Source organism: Trachypithecus francoisi, unplaced genomic scaffold (assembly GCF_009764315.1).
Source record: "Trachypithecus francoisi isolate TF-2019V2 unplaced genomic scaffold, Tfra_2.0 Lachesis_group3, whole genome shotgun sequence".
Classification (NCBI taxonomy): domain Eukaryota; kingdom Metazoa; phylum Chordata; class Mammalia; order Primates; family Cercopithecidae; genus Trachypithecus; species Trachypithecus francoisi.
The window spans coordinates 81,903,500-81,922,675 of NW_022681468.1; the positions used below are offsets into that span (position 1 = coordinate 81,903,500).

At 53.0% G+C, this 19,176-nt stretch overlaps 1 protein-coding gene across 2 annotated transcripts; it reads left to right on the plus strand.

Moving 5' to 3' along the window:
- The first annotated feature begins 1,892 nt into the window (after nucleotides 1-1,892).
- On the plus strand, nucleotides 1,893-16,721 carry TGM1 (transglutaminase 1). 2 transcript variants are annotated; one of them, XM_033188412.1, is made up of 15 exons: nucleotides 1,893-1,997; nucleotides 2,740-3,033; nucleotides 3,183-3,371; nucleotides 4,418-4,666; nucleotides 5,056-5,174; nucleotides 5,303-5,410; nucleotides 5,858-6,032; nucleotides 6,434-6,572; nucleotides 6,714-6,817; nucleotides 9,443-9,531; nucleotides 10,008-10,161; nucleotides 10,272-10,553; nucleotides 10,701-10,861; nucleotides 11,237-11,373; nucleotides 16,316-16,721. In XM_033188412.1, exons 2-15 carry the CDS (start codon nucleotides 2,742-2,744, stop codon nucleotides 16,542-16,544), a joined length of 2,427 nt encoding a protein of 808 aa, XP_033044303.1. In that variant the 5' UTR covers nucleotides 1,893-1,997; nucleotides 2,740-2,741; the 3' UTR covers nucleotides 16,545-16,721. The 2 variants fall into 2 exon arrangements, with proteins under 2 accessions (XP_033044303.1, XP_033044304.1); XM_033188413.1 differs by lacking the exon at nucleotides 3,183-3,371.
- The last annotated feature ends 2,455 nt before the right edge of the window (nucleotides 16,722-19,176 follow it).

Consider the following 19,176-nt stretch of genomic DNA (forward strand, 5'->3'; position numbering starts at 1 on the left):
CTCCACCCTGCCTGAATCACAGTATCGGTCCGCATGAGTAGCATTCTACGGTTGAAGTACCTTTGAGAATACTTGATACCATTTGATCCTCACAGAGTCTCAGGGATGAGATTATTAGGCCCAGTGTTCTGATGAGGAAACTGCTGTTGAGACTTGCCCATGGTTCTTGGCCAGAGCGCTTCAGCACTGAAACCAAAGTTGTCTCTACCCTTGGTCTAGGATTCTAGACTCATGTTCTTGCTTCTGTATCACTAAGGAATGGTTGGGCAGCGGCCTGGCCTCAGCTCCTTGAGGTCCTGAGCTGAGTGTCTGCTCCCATGGTGTCCCCCCACACATACCATGTACACACCCTGTCCTGACCTAGACAGTCCTGAGTGGTGGTGGGGGGAGGGGACTGGCTCAGGGATTAGGGCACTGACTCAAACCTGGCTGGGTGGGGAGAGAAAGATTGATTAAAGCTAGGGAGAGAGTGTGACAAAGGCATCCTCCTGGTTCTCTGGGATCCGCCTGGGTCCACGTGTGCTCACACACATCCGGACAACCAGGGCCCTGCCCCTTCCCGTATCTGCAGTGATGCAGAAACACCCAGCCCCTGCACAAAGCCCTCTGGCTGACCTGCCTGGAAGTTTGATATCCACTGGTGTGTCTACTGAGGTTGTTGGAGGTGGGGCACCTGCCCCCACCCCCAGGCAGGTTCTGGTGCTTGGAGCTGGACAAGAAAAGGCAGTGTGGGTGTGGAGGGCTCCCTGCCAGTTCCTGGGGCCTCTGTCCCCACTCCCCATGGCGCCTCCCTGCCTGATGCATCACCAAACAGCCCCTCCTGGATTCTGCTTCCTTGTATCTTCTTGTCAACCTGTTTTCACTGTCTTCTGCTCGGCGGCCCGTGGGCAGAGCTGGGACACCAGTGGGAAGGAAAGAAAGAAGGAAGAAGCCCCTGGCTGACGGGCCCAAGGACAAGACCCAAGGAGAGCCTCCCTGAAGATGCCTAGCCTCCTCCTCTCTGCCTTGGGATCGCCTCTGTGCCATCCTTGGTGTTTCCCCAGTGTCGGGGTGGAGTTAGGATGCACACAGCACAGGTGCCTGAGCCGGTTGGTCTGGATTCCCAGGAAGAATTCCAAGTTGGAGAAAAGGGAATCCTCGAGTCCAAATGAGCAGAGACTCCTCTCAGTGAGAGAAAGGTACTCTGTACCCCTGGAAGGGGGTCTCAGTTCCCACCCAAGCCTGAGTGGAAAGGTGTAAGCCTCCCCCAACTCCCCAGGCTACAGTGGGGGTGGGGGACATGAAATGAGATTGCTCCTACTCTGATCTCCTTAATCCCAAACTTGAGGGGCAGCTCACTCATGCCTGGGGCTGTAGAGCAGCTGAGAAAGAAGGGACAGACTTCGGGGTGCGGGGAGTCAGAGTATCTGGTAGAGCCAGCAGGTCAGGGGTTAGCTGGTAAAGCCAGTCTGAGGGCCTCTCTGCTGATGTCACTAGTCTGCAACCTGGGATCCCGGGACCTCCCTGGGCAGGATGAGTTCCAGCACCAGGCCCCTGGGCCAGTTTCATAGGGCTGAGCCTGGCTTGGGCTTCATGGAGCTCGGTAGCAGGAGCCTGTGAGAGCAGAGGTAGGCAGCCTGAGCTTGGGACCAGAAGGTCGGCCAGACAGGGCTGTGGGTGGAAGGACCTGCCTGCCCCGCTGCCCTTGCAGCTTCTTCATCCGGGAGAAGGGGCTCCTCACATGCCCAGTCTGGCAGGAATCAGGCTGGTGCCAGGGGCCATCACACAGGTGGATCCCACCAAAGCCCAGCCTAAGCCCAGACAGACCTCACCCCTGCTCCCTCCCTAGCATCTTCTCCCCATTTCCCACTCAGAGGCCTTGCCTCTTCCCTCCGCCCCTCACAGCTGTTTGGCCCCTCCCTCCCATATAAGTCACTTACCAGGCCTGTCCCATCCATCCTGACCTGTTCCATCTCAGCCCTGGGACTCAGTGCTGCGGTTGCCAACACTGCTGCCAGGTGAGGGGCCACCACAGGCACTGTGGTGCTGAGCCCAGGCGGCCCACACTATCGGAGGCAGTGCCGGGATCCAGCAAGGTGGGGTGTGGGCCAACTGTGTACCTGTTCGCCCCAGCCAGGCTGTTCCCCAACAGCAAGGCTCTGCTTTCCCTGGACTGGGCACAGCTCCGGGCACCTGCCATGCCCTACCCCTTCTGGCAGCCCCAAGTGGGGTCTTCCCTGACTTGGGAATGCCAAGGACCCCAGACCCCGGGGCCACCTGTCTGTCTTGTGAGGAACCTTGAGTTGGGAAATTTCTGCTAGCAAATGAGTTCTAGAAGCTGTCAGCATTGTGCACCTCTAGACTGTGGAGCCAGCAGGTGGAGGGACCAGGCCCAGGGATGCTGGAGCACTCTGATGTGTGTGCAGCTGGGTCTTGAGGCTGTGACAAGTGTCCATGCAGGGAACTATGTGGATTTCCTGGGATGGATCCTTGAGTGGGTTTCTTCTTTGGGCAGTTTTTTGGATGTGGTTTGGTGGAAGTGAGGGGAAGGCTTTTCTCTGCAGTGTGAGAAGCTTCTCTGGGTGAGTCTGAATGGTCTTCGGGGAGGGTCTCTGGATGTTTCTGGAGAATCTCTGGGCCAAGGTGGGATTGTGTCAGTCATCGGGCTGGGACCGAATCAGCTGTCTGGATGGAGGGTTTCTGGGTCAGCTGGCTGGGGCTACCTGGGTTAAGGAGCCACCCCTCCCCCCTTCCTAACAGGCATGATGGATGGGCCACGTTCCGACGTTGGCCGTTGGGGTGGCAACCCCTTGCAGCCCCCTACCACGCCTTCTCCAGAGCCAGAGCCAGAGCCAGACAGACGCTTTCGCAGAGGAGGAGGAGGCCGTTCCTTCTGGGCTCGCTGCTGTGGCTGCTGTTCATGCCGAAATGTGGCAGATGACGACTGGGGACCTGAACCCTCTGACTCCAGGGGTCGAGGGTCCAGCTCTGGGACTCGAAGACCTGGCTCCCGGGGCAGTGGTGTCAATGCAGCTGGAGATGGCACCATCCGAGGTGAGGCCAGTCTGTCCTCCTCAGCTGAGAGCTGAAAGGCTTTAATGGGACCAGAGACTCATCCTGGCATTTCTGGGGGGATAGGAGGCTAATGATGAGGGCCTGGGCTCCCCATGGGCCTTCACTGACCCAGAGCTGTGCCCTTGCAGAGGGCATGCTAGTAGTGACCGGCGTGGACTTGCTGAGCTCGCGCTCGGACCAGAACCGCCAAGAGCACCACACAGACGAGTATGAATACGATGAGCTGATAGTACGTCGTGGGCAGCCTTTCCATATGCTTCTCCTCCTGTCCCGGACCTATGAACCCTCTGATCGCATCACCCTTGAGTTACTCATCGGTCAGTGGGACTTGGAGTGGGAAGGGTGAAGGCCCTCTGTTTGGTGGGGAGAGGCTGGCATTAGAGTCAGAGAGGTCTTTAGGCTCCTCCCTGCCCCTCTCCTCACCTCTGCCAGATAAGGCAGGTGCAAGTGTGTGGGTGTGCCCCTGGGAGTGTGTCTCAGAGACGGTCTTGGTGTTTCAGTTTTTCCCAGGCCCATCCTCCTCAAGCCTCCTGGGGCATCGGTCTCAGAGTACTCCTCTTCAAGGCCTGCCTCAGTGCCTCCTTTGGCATTGCTGCTCTGTCCTTTCTGCGTCTGTTCTCATTCCCCAGGATGCGGCTGGTTCTCTCTCTCTCTCTCTCTCTCCTCTCTCTCTCTGTCTCTCTGTCTCTCTCTCTCTCTCTCTCTCTCCCCCCCCTTCCCCTCTCTTCTTCCACATCCCCCATCTCTGCCAATTCTGTCTCCCTCTGTCTCTGTCCCTTTGTCCCCATGACCCAGGGCAGGTGCCTCCCTCACCGCGTTGCTTGATGGAGCTTGACTTCTCAGGCTGGTGATTATGCTGCTGCCTGGGGCAGGCGACTCCTTTTACCCTTTGATTAGGGCCTAACCTTGCCCACCTCACCCTCTAATTTCCCAGGAACCCCTACCACCTTCACCAGGGGTGCCCTGGGCTCTAGAACCTGCAGCCCCAGGGAGCAGGCAGGGTTGGCCTTCAGGATCAGACTGCCCTTTCATACGGGGCAGGTGGATCTGCCCCTCCGGCCCAGGCACTGTGACAGGCAGGCAAAAGGTGACAAGAGCCCTCATCTCTCCTCCCCACCTCAGAGTTCAGTGTTAGGGGAACAGGTTTGGGATGTTGGACTGCGGCCCTGCCCTAACATGTGGGCAAGCATTGGGTGGGGACAGAGCTGCTCTGAGGGAGATTGTCAGAGAATAAGACGATGGCCCAATGTAGGGACATACACAGTGGTTCACACACATTTTGGGTGGGGCTGGGAGAAGTCCCAGGTTCCATCCCCTCTCCCCAGGAAGGCCTCGCCAGCTAATTGTTGATTTCCTACTCTAGGAAACAACCCCGAGGTGGGCAAGGGCACGCACGTGATCATCCCAGTGGGCAAGGGGGGCAGTGGAGGCTGGAAAGCCCAGGTGGCCAAGGCCAGTGGGCAGACTCTGAACCTACGGGTCCACACTTCCCCCAACGCCATCATCGGCAAGTTTCAGTTCACAGTCCGCACACAGTCAGACGCTGGGGAGTTCCAGTTGCCCTTTGACCCCCGCAACGAGATCTACATCCTTTTCAACCCCTGGTGCCCAGGTGAGCAGCTGGGATCTGGAGCAGAGGGTAGATGGGAGGGAAGGACAGAGAAGGTCTTCCTGTCCTCAGATGCGGCAGGGTGCCTAGGTGCCTGACCCCAGGAGAAGCCAGCCTCCCATTGAGCAGATGAGAGGACCGAAGCCTGGTGCAGAAAGGTGGCCAGCCCAGGACCACACAGCCAGCCACACCTCTCCTGGCGAAGGCCCCTGGCAAAGGCCAATCTCCTCTACCATCTGTCATGCCACCCGTTCTCCTGCGGCAGTCCTGTCAGGCTAGGGGCATCCCCGCATTTTCTTCTGTGGACATGAGTCCTGCAGAACTGGCCAGGAGTAGGTGAGGCCCAGGGAGAGAACTGGAGGGAACCAGTTTTGTGTGTTCTGGGGACACAGAGGACATTGTGTACGTGGACCATGAGGATTGGCGGCAAGAGTATGTGCTTAATGAGTCTGGGAGAATTTACTATGGGACCGAAGCACAGATTGGCGAGCGGACCTGGAACTACGGCCAGGTATGATGTAGCTGGCCAGGGTCACATGCACCCAGGGGAGCTGGGGTGGGTGTGGTGGCTGGGGTATTGGAGCAGGGTGCTGGCCTAGGGTTCAGGCTGTCACTTCTGCCCTCCATCCCTCCTTCCAGTTTGACCATGGGGTGCTGGATGCCTGCCTATACATCCTGGACCGGCGGGGGATGCCCTATGGAGGCCGTGGAGACCCAGTCAGTGTCTCCCGGGTCATCTCTGCCATGGTGAGCACCCTCATGTCTCTGAGTCCTACTGTGTGTTTGCCTGCTGCCTCACCACACCTCCACCCTCATCCTGCCCTTTCTGGATTCCTTGAGGACCCCCAGCCTTGTCCCTGCCCTTGCAAAGGATACTTCAGGAAGGGGTATCCCTCCTCTTCTCTCTCTTGCCTGCCCCACAGCCCGCCTTTCCTGGCTCCTGTCCCAGCTCCTGTGGAATGCAGGGCCAAACCCAAAACTTGGCACACCCAGGATTCACATTCCTGTGTCAGAGCCTGGGTGGGAGGGGGGCAGGTGGCTCAGGAAAGGGCTGGATGGAGCTCAGGCTGATGTCTGGATCCTGAGGCATTTAGGGGTAAGGGGTGGTTACAGGGTCAGGGCTGGGCTAAGGACCACATGGCAGGTCCTGAGCCCCTCCTCCACCTCAGCCCCATCTCATCCTGTCCTGGGCAGGTGAACTCCCTGGATGACAATGGAGTCCTGATTGGGAACTGGTCTGGTGATTACTCCCGAGGCACCAACCCATCAGCGTGGGTGGGCAGCGTGGAGATCCTGCTTAGCTACCTACGCACCGGCTATTCCGTCCCATATGGCCAGTGCTGGGTCTTTGCTGGCGTGACCACTACAGGTAGTGGAGGGACTGGGACAGGAGTGGCACGGGCGCTACAGGGAGAAGGGAGGAAAGCCAGGCTTATCCAGCCCTGCCCAGCTGTGGCTACAGTGCAGGGTGCAGGCGGGGGTGGATGATAGGCTGGTCTTAATTATCATTAATTAGTGTTAACAACAGAGAGAGGCCTAAGGGAAAGGAGGGAGAAGGGACAGGCAGGGACTGAGCCAGGCAGGTGGCCTAGCTTCCCCTGACCCCAAGTGCTCTGTAGCCCAAAGGCCTTCTGGCCCTGGTGACCCTGACCCTGGCAGTCTGTGCCCAGCTTGGCAATCCTAGTTGCCCTTCTCCCCCTGATATTCCTGACACGATGCCTCACTTGCCCCCAACCCGTGCCTTGAACCCCAACCTTCGCTCCGCCACAGTGCTGCGCTGCCTGGGTCTGGCCACCCGTACTGTCACCAACTTCAACTCCGCCCATGACACAGACACATCCCTTACCATGGACATCTACTTCGATGAGAACATGAAGCCCTTAGAGCACCTGAACCATGATTCTGTCTGGTGAGCTGGGGTGGACTGCCCATCTGTGCTGAAGAATGGTGACCTGAGCTTTGGAGGTGGAGGGTGGGCAGGGGAGGCTGGGGAAACCATGGACTCCTGACCCTGGGGCTCAGACCCAGCCCCTCCTCCATGTCCATCCAGGAACTTCCATGTGTGGAACGACTGCTGGATGAAGAGGCCAGATCTTCCCTCGGGCTTCGATGGGTGGCAGGTGGTGGATGCCACACCCCAGGAGACTAGCAGTGGTGAGCCGGGCCCCCCCACTTCTTACCATGCCCCTGCTCATCTCCCCTTCCTAAGTAACACAGTCCAGAGTGTCAGTGCTGGGCTGGGCTGGAGAGCCAAGCCCTGTAACCCCACGGCTTCTCAAACGGGTTTATCAGATGAACCACCATGTGGACGTTAGTTTATTTTTACCTTTCTGTATAACGCTCTATTTGCCTAAATTTTACTTATTTATAATGGTTTATTTTATTTATAATGGTTAATATACAAGGGAGGTTCAAAATCCAAAGCTGTAAGAGTATTTGGAGAAAGAGAATTCATATTCACTATTCTTACTTGCTTTTTAACTTACATATCCTGGAAATAATTAATTGAAGGACCCTTTTAAAGTCATTTTGATAAGTAATAATACATGCTTGGAAGGAAAAAAAGTGTGGCATTGAACAACACAAAATGTAAAGGTTCCCTATTCTCTCTCAGGAGGTATTTGGGGTTTTTTTTTCAAAAATATTTTTAGCCAGGCGCGGTGGCTCAAGCCTGTAATCCCAGCACTTTGGGAGGCCGAGACGGGCGGATCACGAGGTCAGGAGATCGAGACCATCCTGGCTAACACGGTGAAACCCCGTCTCTACTAAAAATACAAAAAACTAGCCGGGCGAGGTGGCGGCGCCTGTAGTCCCAGCTACTCGGGAGGCTGAGGCAGGAGAATGGTGTGAACCCGGGAGGCGGAGCTTGCAGTGAGCTGAGATCTGGCCACTGCACTCCAGCCTGGGTGACAGAGCGAGACTCTGTCTCAAAAAAAAAAAAAAAAAAAAATTTTAAAGTAAATTTCTAGGTTCTACCCCAAACCTGATACATTAGACTTTCCAAGGATAGATGCTAACAATGTATATTTTTGAAAGTTCTTCTGGTGATTCTGACGATCAGCAGAACAGATTTGGGACCCACTCCAAAGGGTGACCAGAGAGATGGAGTGACGTCCTCTGGGGCACAGAGTGGTAGGTCAGCAACAGAACAAGTCCAGTCCTTTTAAACACATATTCTTGCTTTCACCAAGTTCCTTCCTGTCTGTTCCATTGCTCACTGTGAATTATATATACAGTACAGAAAAAAGTCAGGGCTCAGATAGGTTCAAAGAAGAAAATAGCCCTTATGACCCTGCCTTAATACATGATTACCATTGATATAACCCATGGGTCTCTTTTCTGTGTCCATATACATGTGTTTCTGCAGAAATTAGAACTACCATACACTCTGTTCTCAAACAAACTCCCACCCCTTCCTAGCGTGATACTCCAGCCGCAGGCCATGAGGCCTGCCCTGCCAGTTGCCTTCTGTCCAGCCTCTCCCTTACTCACCCCAGGTCAGAGAGTCCTCCCTAGCCTACATTCCTCCCCTGGCCTCTTCCCAGCACCCTCCCTCTCACTCAGATATGTGAACACAGCCCCCTGAGCTGTGCAACCCAGTGATGCCTGTGATGCTGAAACAGCCTGGCCCAGACACTGGCAGATCTGAGCTCTGGCCTCCAACTCTGGGAAGTGGTGGGGTGGACATCAGGCAGGGGGCTCGGGGCCAGCCAGACTGGGGCTTGATCCCAGCCTGATCACTTCTCAGATGTATGCGCTTGGGCAAGCACCTCGCACTTTACGGCTTTGGTGGTTTGGATGTAATTTGGGGATAATAGATACCACATAGGGTGATTGGGAGGATTAAATGAGAAATTCTCTATCTGAAGGGACCAGCAGCATGCCAGAAGCATAGTAGCTACTCAAAAAGTCTTAGCTCCTTTCATTCTCCCTGCACTTCCTGTCTTGTGAGATCCTGGCATGCACTTCGCCTTGCTGTTTCCCCGTCTGTAAAGGAGTGTGTAGTGTTAGGTGTTGTCTAAGATTCTTTCCTGTTGGATGGTACTTACTTCCCACTCTGTCCTCTCCTGCCAGGCCTCCTCCTGTCAGCCTATCTCTTCTAGGCAGCCTCCTGAGTATGATAAGGGCAGACTCTTTTTCCCACCAGCTCCCCCAAGTAGAGAGGGCAGCAGGCTGCAGAGCTGAAGCTTGTTCCGCATCTCTCTGGAATGGTGGTGGCGGTGGTGTCACTATTCACCCCCCACAAGTGAATAGTGACAAGGTGTACTGGCAGTGGCAGGACGATGGCAGCTTCAAGATTGTGTATGTGGAGAAGGCCATCAGCACACTCATTGTCACAAAGGCCATGAGGCAGGGCCACTGTAGACTCTGGGTTGGTTACGATAAAGGATAGGAGGTCCTGTCCTCTGGGGGTCACAGATGGTGGACATCCAGTGTCAGTCAGCCATGAAAGAGTGTGTCAGGGACTTGGTTATCAGGCAGGCTGGTCTGCACATCTGTACCTTGCCCCTGTCCTCCAGCAGAGCAGCCTGGGCTGATGAAAGAGAATTGACAGCTGAATGGAGCCACTCTCTCTTTGTTTTCCATACCTGTGTTGCACTGGCTGTCAACTGACCCCCAAGTGTTTGGGTGAGGGCTGATGGCCTTGTTCCAGAGGCCACCAGGCAGTGGGACCAGGCCTGAGTGGCTGGGGCTGGGGCCCTGTGTGGACCCCACCCAGGATCTGAAGGTCCCTCTCTGCCTTCTCAGATCTCTCGCCTTTGTCCCACCTCACTCTAGGCATCTTCTGCTGTGGCCCCTGCTCCGTGGAGTCCATCAAGAATGGCCTGGTCTACATGAAGTATGACACGCCTTTCATTTTTGCTGAGGTGAGGGCTGGGCTGCAGGTGCCTTCTTGGGCTTCATTCGTGGGTTCTCTGGTCCCGACTTCACCGCTGACTGACCAGCTGTGCGACCCTGGGCAAGTCACTCATTATTCAAGTCAGTTTCCTCACCTGTAAAAGGGGATAATCAAGGCTGCCTTGCTTCTTGTACTCAGGATCAAAAGAGATAATGGGTATGAAACTGCTTCACTAGTTGTAAAATCAGCCAATGAGCGTGAGGAATTACTGTTATTATTGCCAAAGTGCTCTGAGAGGAGCTTCCCAGACCAGCTTCTTCCCTGCACTCTGGCCTCATCTGGCTCATCTTGGAAAGTCTCCCCTTGGGCTCTGCCAGGAAGCTCCCACCCTTGGGACCAAGCCCTGTTCCATAGCTCCTGGGATCAGGGGAAGGAGGCCGGGAGTCAGGCCACCCCCAGACCCTCTGGCTCACTCATTCCTGCTCATCCCCACCCCTCCCACAGGTGAATAGTGACAAGGTGTACTGGCAGCGGCAGGACGATGGCAGCTTCAAGATTGTGTATGTGGAGGAGAAGGCCATCGGCACACTCATTGTCACAAAGGCCATTGGCTCCAACATGCGGGAGGACGTCACCTACCTCTATAAGCACCCAGAAGGTACCATTCCCCCAACCCAGCCAGCTCTGGGCCCCATGACAAGTGTTCCTGTCAAGTGCTCGTCCACCCAAGTGGGAATTGGAACCTCACCCTTGACCTTCAACCCCCAGGCTCAGATGCAGAGCGGAAGGCAGTAGAGACAGCAACAGCCCACGGCAGCAAACCCAATGTGTACGCCAACCGGGGCTCAGCGGAGGATGTGGCCATGCAGGTGGAGGCACAGGACGCGGTGATGGGGCAGGATCTGATGGTCTCGGTCATGCTGACCAATCACAGCAGCAGCCGCCGCACAGTGAAACTGCACCTCTACCTCTCAGTCACCTTCTATACCGGTGTCACTGGGACCATCTTCAAGGAAACCAAGAAGGAAGTGGAGCTGGCACCAGGGGCCTGTAAGTGCTCCTTACCCAGCCCTGCGCCCTGGATGGCTGGGCACCTCAGGGCTGTGGACATGGAGACCCCAGGAGCAGTGGGGGGTCCCTGGGGGAAGCCGCATGTGGGGAAGCAGGCCTCAGTGACGCCATGCCTCTTCTCACCAGCGGACCGTGTGACCATGCCAGTGGCCTACAAGGAATACCGGCCCCACCTCGTGGACCAAGGGGCTATGCTGCTGAACGTCTCAGGCCACGTCAAGGAGAGCGGGCAGGTGCTGGCCAAGCAGCACACCTTCCGTCTGCGTACCCCAGACCTCTCCCTTACGGTGAATGCAGTTTGCTGGGGCGTGAGGGGTGGTCAGAGAGTGAAGGCCAGGCGATAAGGACATTGGAGGCGGGCGCTAAGCCAGGAGCAGGCTGGCCTGATAAGCCTTTGTAGGAGAAGGTCAAGGACTGGCTCTGGGGCCTCAGTTTCCTCATCTGTAGCATGGGATCTTATGTCTCTGGTTCTGTGACAGCCTTTGTTGGGGAATAGGCTGGAGTTTCTTCTCTGACTTCTGGGGAGTCTTCTCTCAGGAGGATAAATGTGGGACACAAGGAGGTTTTGCTTCTAAGCAGATTCCCCTCTCTGGTGCAGTGTACAGTCCCCGTGTGTTTGACCAGGGTCTCTGACATGGGGGATGGGCCTCTTTTTCTTTCAGTTACTGGGAGCAGCAGTGGTTGGCCAGGAGTGTGAAGTACAGATTGTCTTCAAGAACCCCCTTCCCGTCACCCTCACCAATGTCGTCTTCCGACTCGAGGGCTCTGGGTTACAGAGGCCCAAGATCCTTAACGTTGGGTGAGTCTTGCCTCTCCTCCTGCCCCTGCTGCCACTCTGGCCTTCCCTACAGGCTGTCCTGACTCCTAGCTTTGCTTCCTCTCTGTCTGGACAAGTATGTTCTGTCAGAACCCAAACAAGCAGGTTGGGGCCAGCTAGCAATACCTCCCTACCCAGCTCAGTCCCACCAGCCTTTAGGGAGACCTCCTGGGCACCTGGTGCTGTGCTGTGTCCTTGCCCTGCCTCACTATCTAATTAGGGAGCAAAAGCACCACATAGGAATCGTTAGTAACTCATTGCTAATATTTGCCTAGCACTGAAGAACTGACCAGGCACTTTCAGGAATATTATCTCCTTTGGACACAAAAACTCTTTAAAGTACATTAGAAGGCCAGGTACGCTGGCTCACGCCTGTAATCCCAGCACTTTGGGAGGCTGAGGCAGGCAGATCACTTGAGGTCAGGAGTTCGAGACCAGCCTGGCCATCAAGGTAAAATTCCATCTCTACTAAAGTAAAAAAATTAGCCATGTTTGGTGGCAGGCACCTGTAATCCCAGCTACTTGGGAGACCAAGGCAGGAGAACCGCTTGGACCCAGGAAGTATAGGTTGCAGTGAGCTGAGATTGAGCCACCGCATTCCAGCCTGGGTGATAGAAGCAGACTCCATGTCAAAAAAACAAAAACAAAAACAAAAAAAATTAAAGGTCATCATATGATTAAAAGCAAAGTTTTGGGCCAGGTGTGGTGGCTCACACCTGTAATCCCAGCACTTTGGCAGGCCAAGGTAAGTGGATCACTTGAGCCCAGGAGTTGAAGACCAGCCTGGGCAACATGGTGAAACCCTGTTTCTACAAAAAAGTTTTAAAAACTTAACCAGGTGTGGTGGTGTGCGCCTGTTGTCTCAGCTGCTTGGGAGTCTAAGGTGGGAGGATCACCTGAGCCTGGGGAGGTTGAGGCTGAAGTGAGCCATGTTTGTGCCGCTGCACTCCAGCCTGGGCGACAGAGTGAGACCATGTGTCTCTGTTTCTCTCTCTCTCTCTCTCTCTCACACACACACACACACACACACACACACACACACAAGCAAAGTTTTGGAACCCTAAGGATATGGGTTCAGGTCCCACCTCTAGCACTTACTGGCTATATGCCCCTGGGCAAGCGGTGTCTCTCCTTCAAGCCTCAGTGTGCTCATCTATAAAGCAGGGATAGCAATAGCCCCTGGACCTAGGGTTGTTTAGTGCATTGCTTGGCACAAAGTTAGTGCTCCATTGGTAGTTATTATTTTTATTATTGCCATTATCACCCCCACTTCCAGATGGAGAAGCTGGCGGTCACGTCTCACGTGGTCTCACAGCTTGTAAGGGGCAAACTCTGCTCTACCCACTGTGGTGCATACCATGCACAGGCTCTCAAGCTCATTGCTTGTTTTGTTCCATGAGGGCCAAGTAGCAATTCCAGAGGAGAGAATCCCATCCCTCAGGCCCTTACCCAGCTGTCTGGGCCTGATCCTGGGCTGGGCAAGCCCCTGGGTGCAGTGAGGGCACACACATGCTGCGTTCCTGGGCCTGTGGCTGTCGTCTTCGATACAGACTCACACGTACTGCCCTGTCCCTCCCTAGGAAAAGCACAGAGGGAAAGCAGAGCAGGCCAGAGCCTGGCCTTCTAGATCAGCCTTCTGGGACAGGGGCAGGCTTCACCTTCAGACAGACAGCTCCTGAGAAAGAACAATGGCTTGGGGTGGGGAAACTGAGGGGAGGAAGCAGAGGACCCCCTGCCCACCCCTCCCTTGCAGCTCTCCTGGTGGTGGCCGCCACCTTTGCCGTTAGGCCAAAGCGGAGAAGGCAGCTATGTTGATCTTTGCCCCAGCCTGGGCCCCTGGGAATGCTATGATGTGTCACAAAGGAGGGCTTTCCTCATGTCACCCTACCAGGGTCTCTGGCAGCTCAGTGAACAGAGCCTGAACCCCCCGGATAGCCTGCTTTGCTCGTCTTGCCTGGCAGACATCTCTTACTCACACCCCCACATGGTGGGCGGGGGGGGCTTCCTCGTCCTAAGGCATCCCCAGAGCTGGACTTGCCTCAGCAGCCCCACCAGGCCTTTGCCTCTTGGCCCTGCCTGGAAGTAAGGAAAGGAACACTGTGCTGAGTGTTGGGGGACCTGTTCCCTGTCTTTACCTGTAGAGTTTGTGTGACTCTGCCTACAGTAAAAGATAGGGTTGGATGATGGTTTCTTAAGGCAGATCCTCCCTGGACAGTCTGTGGCTCCTTAGCTGCTGTGAGTCCAGAACAGAGCCTCCAGTACAACTGGGAGCCTCCAGGGGGACATCGCTGAGCTGTTGGTTCAGATACATAAGATTCCAAGATGGGTGTACTTTGCCTCTCATTTGCACATCAAAGGCTGTGGCATGGAACCCCATTATAGCATAAGGTGTGCCACCCCAGTGTGGTGACTGGCCACTTAATAAACATTCCAGAACTCACTCCTCCAGATGGCTGTTGTCACCACCAAAAGCAGTCACCAGGGAGGCTGGAAGTCTGTTCCAAACCCTTCCTGGGAATTTCCCTCAGAGTCTGAATCATATTCTCTAGAATGTCCTCAGAGTGGTCAATCTGCCTTCTTAGGGGTAGATTTGACTTTGCAGAGAGACCTGAAGTCATCAAGAGCTAAGACTAATTAATAAGATAAGCGAACAGGTGGGTAACTGCCCTTTTCCATCAGAACCGAGGCATGCTGTGGAAGGAAGGACAGGCTGACCGTTGCGTCACTGAGCACACGTGTGTGTGCATATGGTTTAAATGGCTCTGAAGAAGAGTCCAGGAGGAGTTTTAAAAATATTTCAAGCCTAGGCAATATGATTGAACAAGTACACAATTGGACAATGCTCATTTCAATGTCTAAGTTCTGGTATCCTTGTCGGGGAGTGGGTTTCATGACCCACACTCAGTTTCAGGAACATCCCAGCTTTAGCAGATGGCTTGTACTCAGCTTCAACTCACAAAAGAGGTGTGGTAAAGTCCCCACCTCACACTGAGACCAGGGGAGGCAGAGATCTTGACATTTCCACCTAGAAAACAGTTTCTCTTGAAAATAATCAGTTATTGCAATGTAAAGTTTACTTTCTGAAATATTACAGTTCAATTAAGGTATAAATAGACTTCTGAGGGCTGGTGTGAGCTTGAACAACCTCGAATCTTATATCTTTGAAAAAGTTAGCAAAAATTAAGAATGCAAATTTGTAAGCAGTCAGGACATAGCCTAGCCATTAAATTATAGACTTAATTTATAGACTTCCTATCATACTACATTCAATTATATATCCCTGCCTCCCTCCTTCAAGGAGTTCAGAAGCACTTTCAGGATAATCAGATCCCACTCCGCCTTTTACTTTCACTTCCATTTTATGACCCGGAAAGTGAGGAACAGAGAAGTTAAATAGCTTCTCCTAAGCCTCACAGCTAACAAGTGGTAGAAAAGGGCATAGAGTAGTCACGGGAAACCCCTCTGAACCAGGCTCCAAGACAAATGCTTTGCCCTGAAAAGAACTCATCCTTGGAGTTAGGGATGTTAGCTCATTCTCTAAGAGGACAACAGTGACTGCACAGGTTCTGTGTCTGGAAAGGGTCCCCAACAGCAGGCTTGGGTTGAATAGGGCACCAGAGGTGAGGTTTAGGCAAAGGCAGGAAGGACAAATTCCCACAGGCACGAGCAAATGCAATATAAATGCAATCATGTTCAGTGTATAAAATGAAACGTTCAGATTGCTGGAGGAGCTCAGAGAAGGGTGAGGTTCCTTTTCCTAGAGGCAAGAGGTGCTCAGGGGAGCCATCACTGAGGAAGTGGTGTGCCAGGCCTTGGAGGAAAACTAGGCCTTCACAAGGATGCCCAGGGTGGGGAGGCAGAGCTGGGTGCTCATTCCACACAAGGCGAAGACTGCAAAGCATGACTGTGGAGGTGAGTCTGGGGAAGATGGCATTCAGTAGGGCTGCTCAGCAGGAGGAATGGTGGGGGATGATGAGGCTGTGCAAGTAGCAGGGGCTGAGTCAGAGTGAGCCTGTGTGTCAGGTTAGAGGGCCAGGATCTCATGCCACAAGCACCAAAGGAGCACTAAATTCTTGAAGGATTTAGTTCACCTCTGAGTGGTTAGCAGAACAGAATACAAAAGTGGGATGGGAGGCAAGGAGTCCCATTAGAGGACAAGTGAAATCATGATTCCCAGGGGAGGTCTGGGAATCAATTTTTCAGAGGCCCATGTGGAAAGGAGAAAATGAAAACACTGGTGTGTGCGTATGTGTGTGTGTGTGTGTGGTTTGTCCACCCGCCTGTCTCTCTCAGACACACACACACACACACACACACACACACAAGGGTTTATGTCCATTTAAAGATGTCTGTTGTCTGTTCTTGGGGAGGATTTTCCTTTTTCTCCGAAGATAACATCCTTTTAATGTTTTTGTGTGTGAAAATGCTCTTTTGTTCTTTGGAATGATGATCATAGCAGAGAATAATTACTTTTCTTCAACCTATGCTCTTGTCAAAACTGGAAATATTTGGAAATATTGTGTTGGGCCTCCAAAGTCTCATTTTGAAGTTTTCTTGGTTTTGGAAACCCCAGGTGAGATGAGGATGTTCTGTCTGGGGCAGGAGCAGTGGTGATGGAGGGGATGGCATGAGAGGCCTCTGCGGTGGCATCAGCAGTCTTTGTCCAGGTGGATGTGGGAGTAGGGAGGAAGGAGTCCCAGACGATGGGGAGAGTTCCAGCACAGGCAGCTGGTGGGTGGCTGCTGAGCTGGCTATGCAGAGGTGCCCTGGGGCTCCTGGTCTTGGGTGTGGAAATTTCAGGTGAGCCTGAAATTGTCTGAATGGGTCCACCTCCTGCTTCTTCCTCCTGACTGCCCTGGATCAGCTCTTACTCCCCACTCCACCCCCAATTACTCTAGGCCCCTGACCTTGTCTCTGCCCACAGGGACATCGGAGGCAATGAAACAGTGACACTGCGCCAGACGTTTGTGCCTGTGCGACCAGGCCCCCGCCAGCTCATTGCCAGCTTGGACAGCCCGCAGCTCTCCCAGGTGCATGGTGTCATCCAGGTGGACGTGGCCCCAGCCCCTGGGGCCAGGGGCTTCTTCTCAGATGCTGGAGGTGACAGTCACTTGGGAGAGACCATCCCTATGGCATCTCGAGGTGGAGCTTAGCCCTGTGTCAGGAGCAATCAGACTGGAGTCAGATGAGCAAGGACACTGCCCCAAGATGGGGGCACACTACAGAGCAGCTCCCCAGGAGCTCAGGTGGGGAGTCCAGAGCTCCTGGAGAGGGAGTCAGTCTTCATTTGCACTAGGGGCACAGATGCTAATAAACTGTTTTTTAATGAAGCTGCTGCTCTGTCCATCTTTCAGTCCATGCCACACCAAGATGGATGGAACCATGGTCTGTCCCAGGGCTGCACATGGCCTTTCTGTATCATCCACTGACAAGGGCTGGTATCCCTCACCAGAGAGAGGGAAGCACAAGGGAAGTTGAGGCTCAGAAAGACAGAGTTGATATTCTTTGTATAACCTCTTCTACCTGGAAATTTTCCTGTAGATGAGTTTTAGAGGATTTTGGCTTTGGTTTGAATGAAACTGTTCCTTTACCTCAGGGTTTTTCAAGTGTAGTGTCTAGACCACCTCTATTACAATCACTCAGATGTTTATTAATAATCCAGATATATGAGCCCTAGCATAGACTTCATGTGTCAGAATCCCTGTGGCAGAGGCCCAGAACAGACTCACCAAGAGTTTGACTCCTGTGTATACTAAAGATCAAGAACAACGCCCTTTCATTTTTCTTTTCAGTTGTTCTTTTTTCTGCATTCCCACAGCCTACGTTTTTCTTGGGCCAGGAGTAGCCATGAAATCATGTACCTGATATTCTGGTCCTGAACGCATGTCTTCTTGAACCCTTAAGTTTAGAAGGCTTTCAAGACAAAGGGCTCATGGGCCAGGAAAAAGAGAGCTAAAATTGAGCTGTTCCTACTGGCTATAAACACATGAACAAGGTGCATACCTTGAGGCATCAGTAGTGTAACATGCACAAGAAGAAACAAGCCCTTCCCTTAAGGTGCTCCTGTCCAGTGGGGGTGGCAGATATGTAAACATTCTAAATACAGTAAATGCGTATGACACACTTACCAGGAGCCAGGCTCCAAGCACTTTATATTTATGAATTCATTTAATCCTTACAACAACCTTATGAGATACGTTCTGCATGGTAGTAGAGGGATGTTCAGGATGCCGGGGGGCCCAGAGAACTGTGATTCTGCCTGGGCTGATACAGAAAGGCTTCATGAAGGTGATTACCAGATGACCCATGAAAGATGAGAAAAAGTCAAGTCCAAGAGGCAGAGGACAGAGGAATCACCCACCACGTGTAAAGCACAGACATGCGAGACAACACAGCATATTTGGAAAATGCAGACAGCTGGATGAGGACTGGCATATGGGTACATGATGAGTACAAAGTGGCAAAGGATGTGCTTGAAGAGGTAAGCTTGGGCCAGTTCATTAAAAATCCTTTTGCCATATTTAGGAGTTTGGACTTCCTTCTGAAAGTAAGGGGGAGCTTTCAATTAGGGACGATATGATCAGTTTTGCATTTCACATGATTCACGATGAAAGCAACATAGAAAAGAAATTAGAAGTGTTGGACTGGAGGTAGGAAGACTAGAGTCCTCTTGGGATGAGAGACAGGAGAACCTGAATTAGGGTAGAAGTAGTACGAATGGGAAAAAAAGGGGGGGTGGGTTTGAAGGTTGTATAGGAAATAGAACTGATGAGACTTGGTAATAGATTGAATTTGGAGAGGAGGGAGGGCAGAGATAAGGGTGGTGCCTGCATTTCTGACTAATGGGTGCCATGAACAGAGGTTGACATGCACAGAAATTCGAAGCCCAGGAGGAAGACCATATTATAAAAGGGAAGATAGGCCGCGCATGGTGGCTCACGCCTATAATCTCAGCACTTTGGGAGGCCAAGGCAGGCGAATCACAAGGTCAGGAGTTCGAGAGCAGCCTGGCCAATATAGTGAAACCCTGTCTCTACTAAAAATCAAAAAAAAAAAAAAAAAAAAACAGCCAGGCATGGTGGCATATGCCTGTAATCCCAGCTATTTGAGATGCTGAGACAGGAGAATTGCTTGAACCCAGGAGGTGGAGGTTTTAGTCCGGCCTGTAACAAGCTTGGGAGTCCTCACTCCTGTCCTCACAAGAAAAATGCTGAACAAATTGAAAGTTAATAACTCTTGTTGGATTTATCAGAGAATTGAGGGCACAGGGCAAACTCCTGCCCCTAAAACTGGAGAGACAAAAAAGCAGATACAGAGAATCACAACAGCAGAAGCCCAAAAACAGAAACTTCTGGGGAGCCAGTACCAGGGTAGGAAAACTTAAAGTGTAATTGACTCATAGCTGGAGGCTTAGGGTGGACAAATTTGTGAGCTAAAAACTCTATAGTGGCCAGGCATGGTGGCTTATGCTTGTAATCCCAGCACTTCGTGAGGCTGAGGCACGCAGATCACTGAGCTCAAGGGTTCAAGACCAGCTTGGGCAACATGGCAAAACCTGATCTCTACAAAAAAGACAAAAGGTAGCCGGGTGTGGTGGTGGCACATACCTGTAATGCCAGCTACTCTGGAGGCTGAGGTGGATCACCTGAGCCTGGGGAGGTTGAGGCTGCAGTAAGCCGAGATCACAACACTGCACCCCAGCCTGGGCTACAGAGTGAGATTGTCTCAAAAAAAAAAAAAAGAAAGAAAAAGAAAAAGAAAAAAATCTAGGGGTCCCATTCCCAT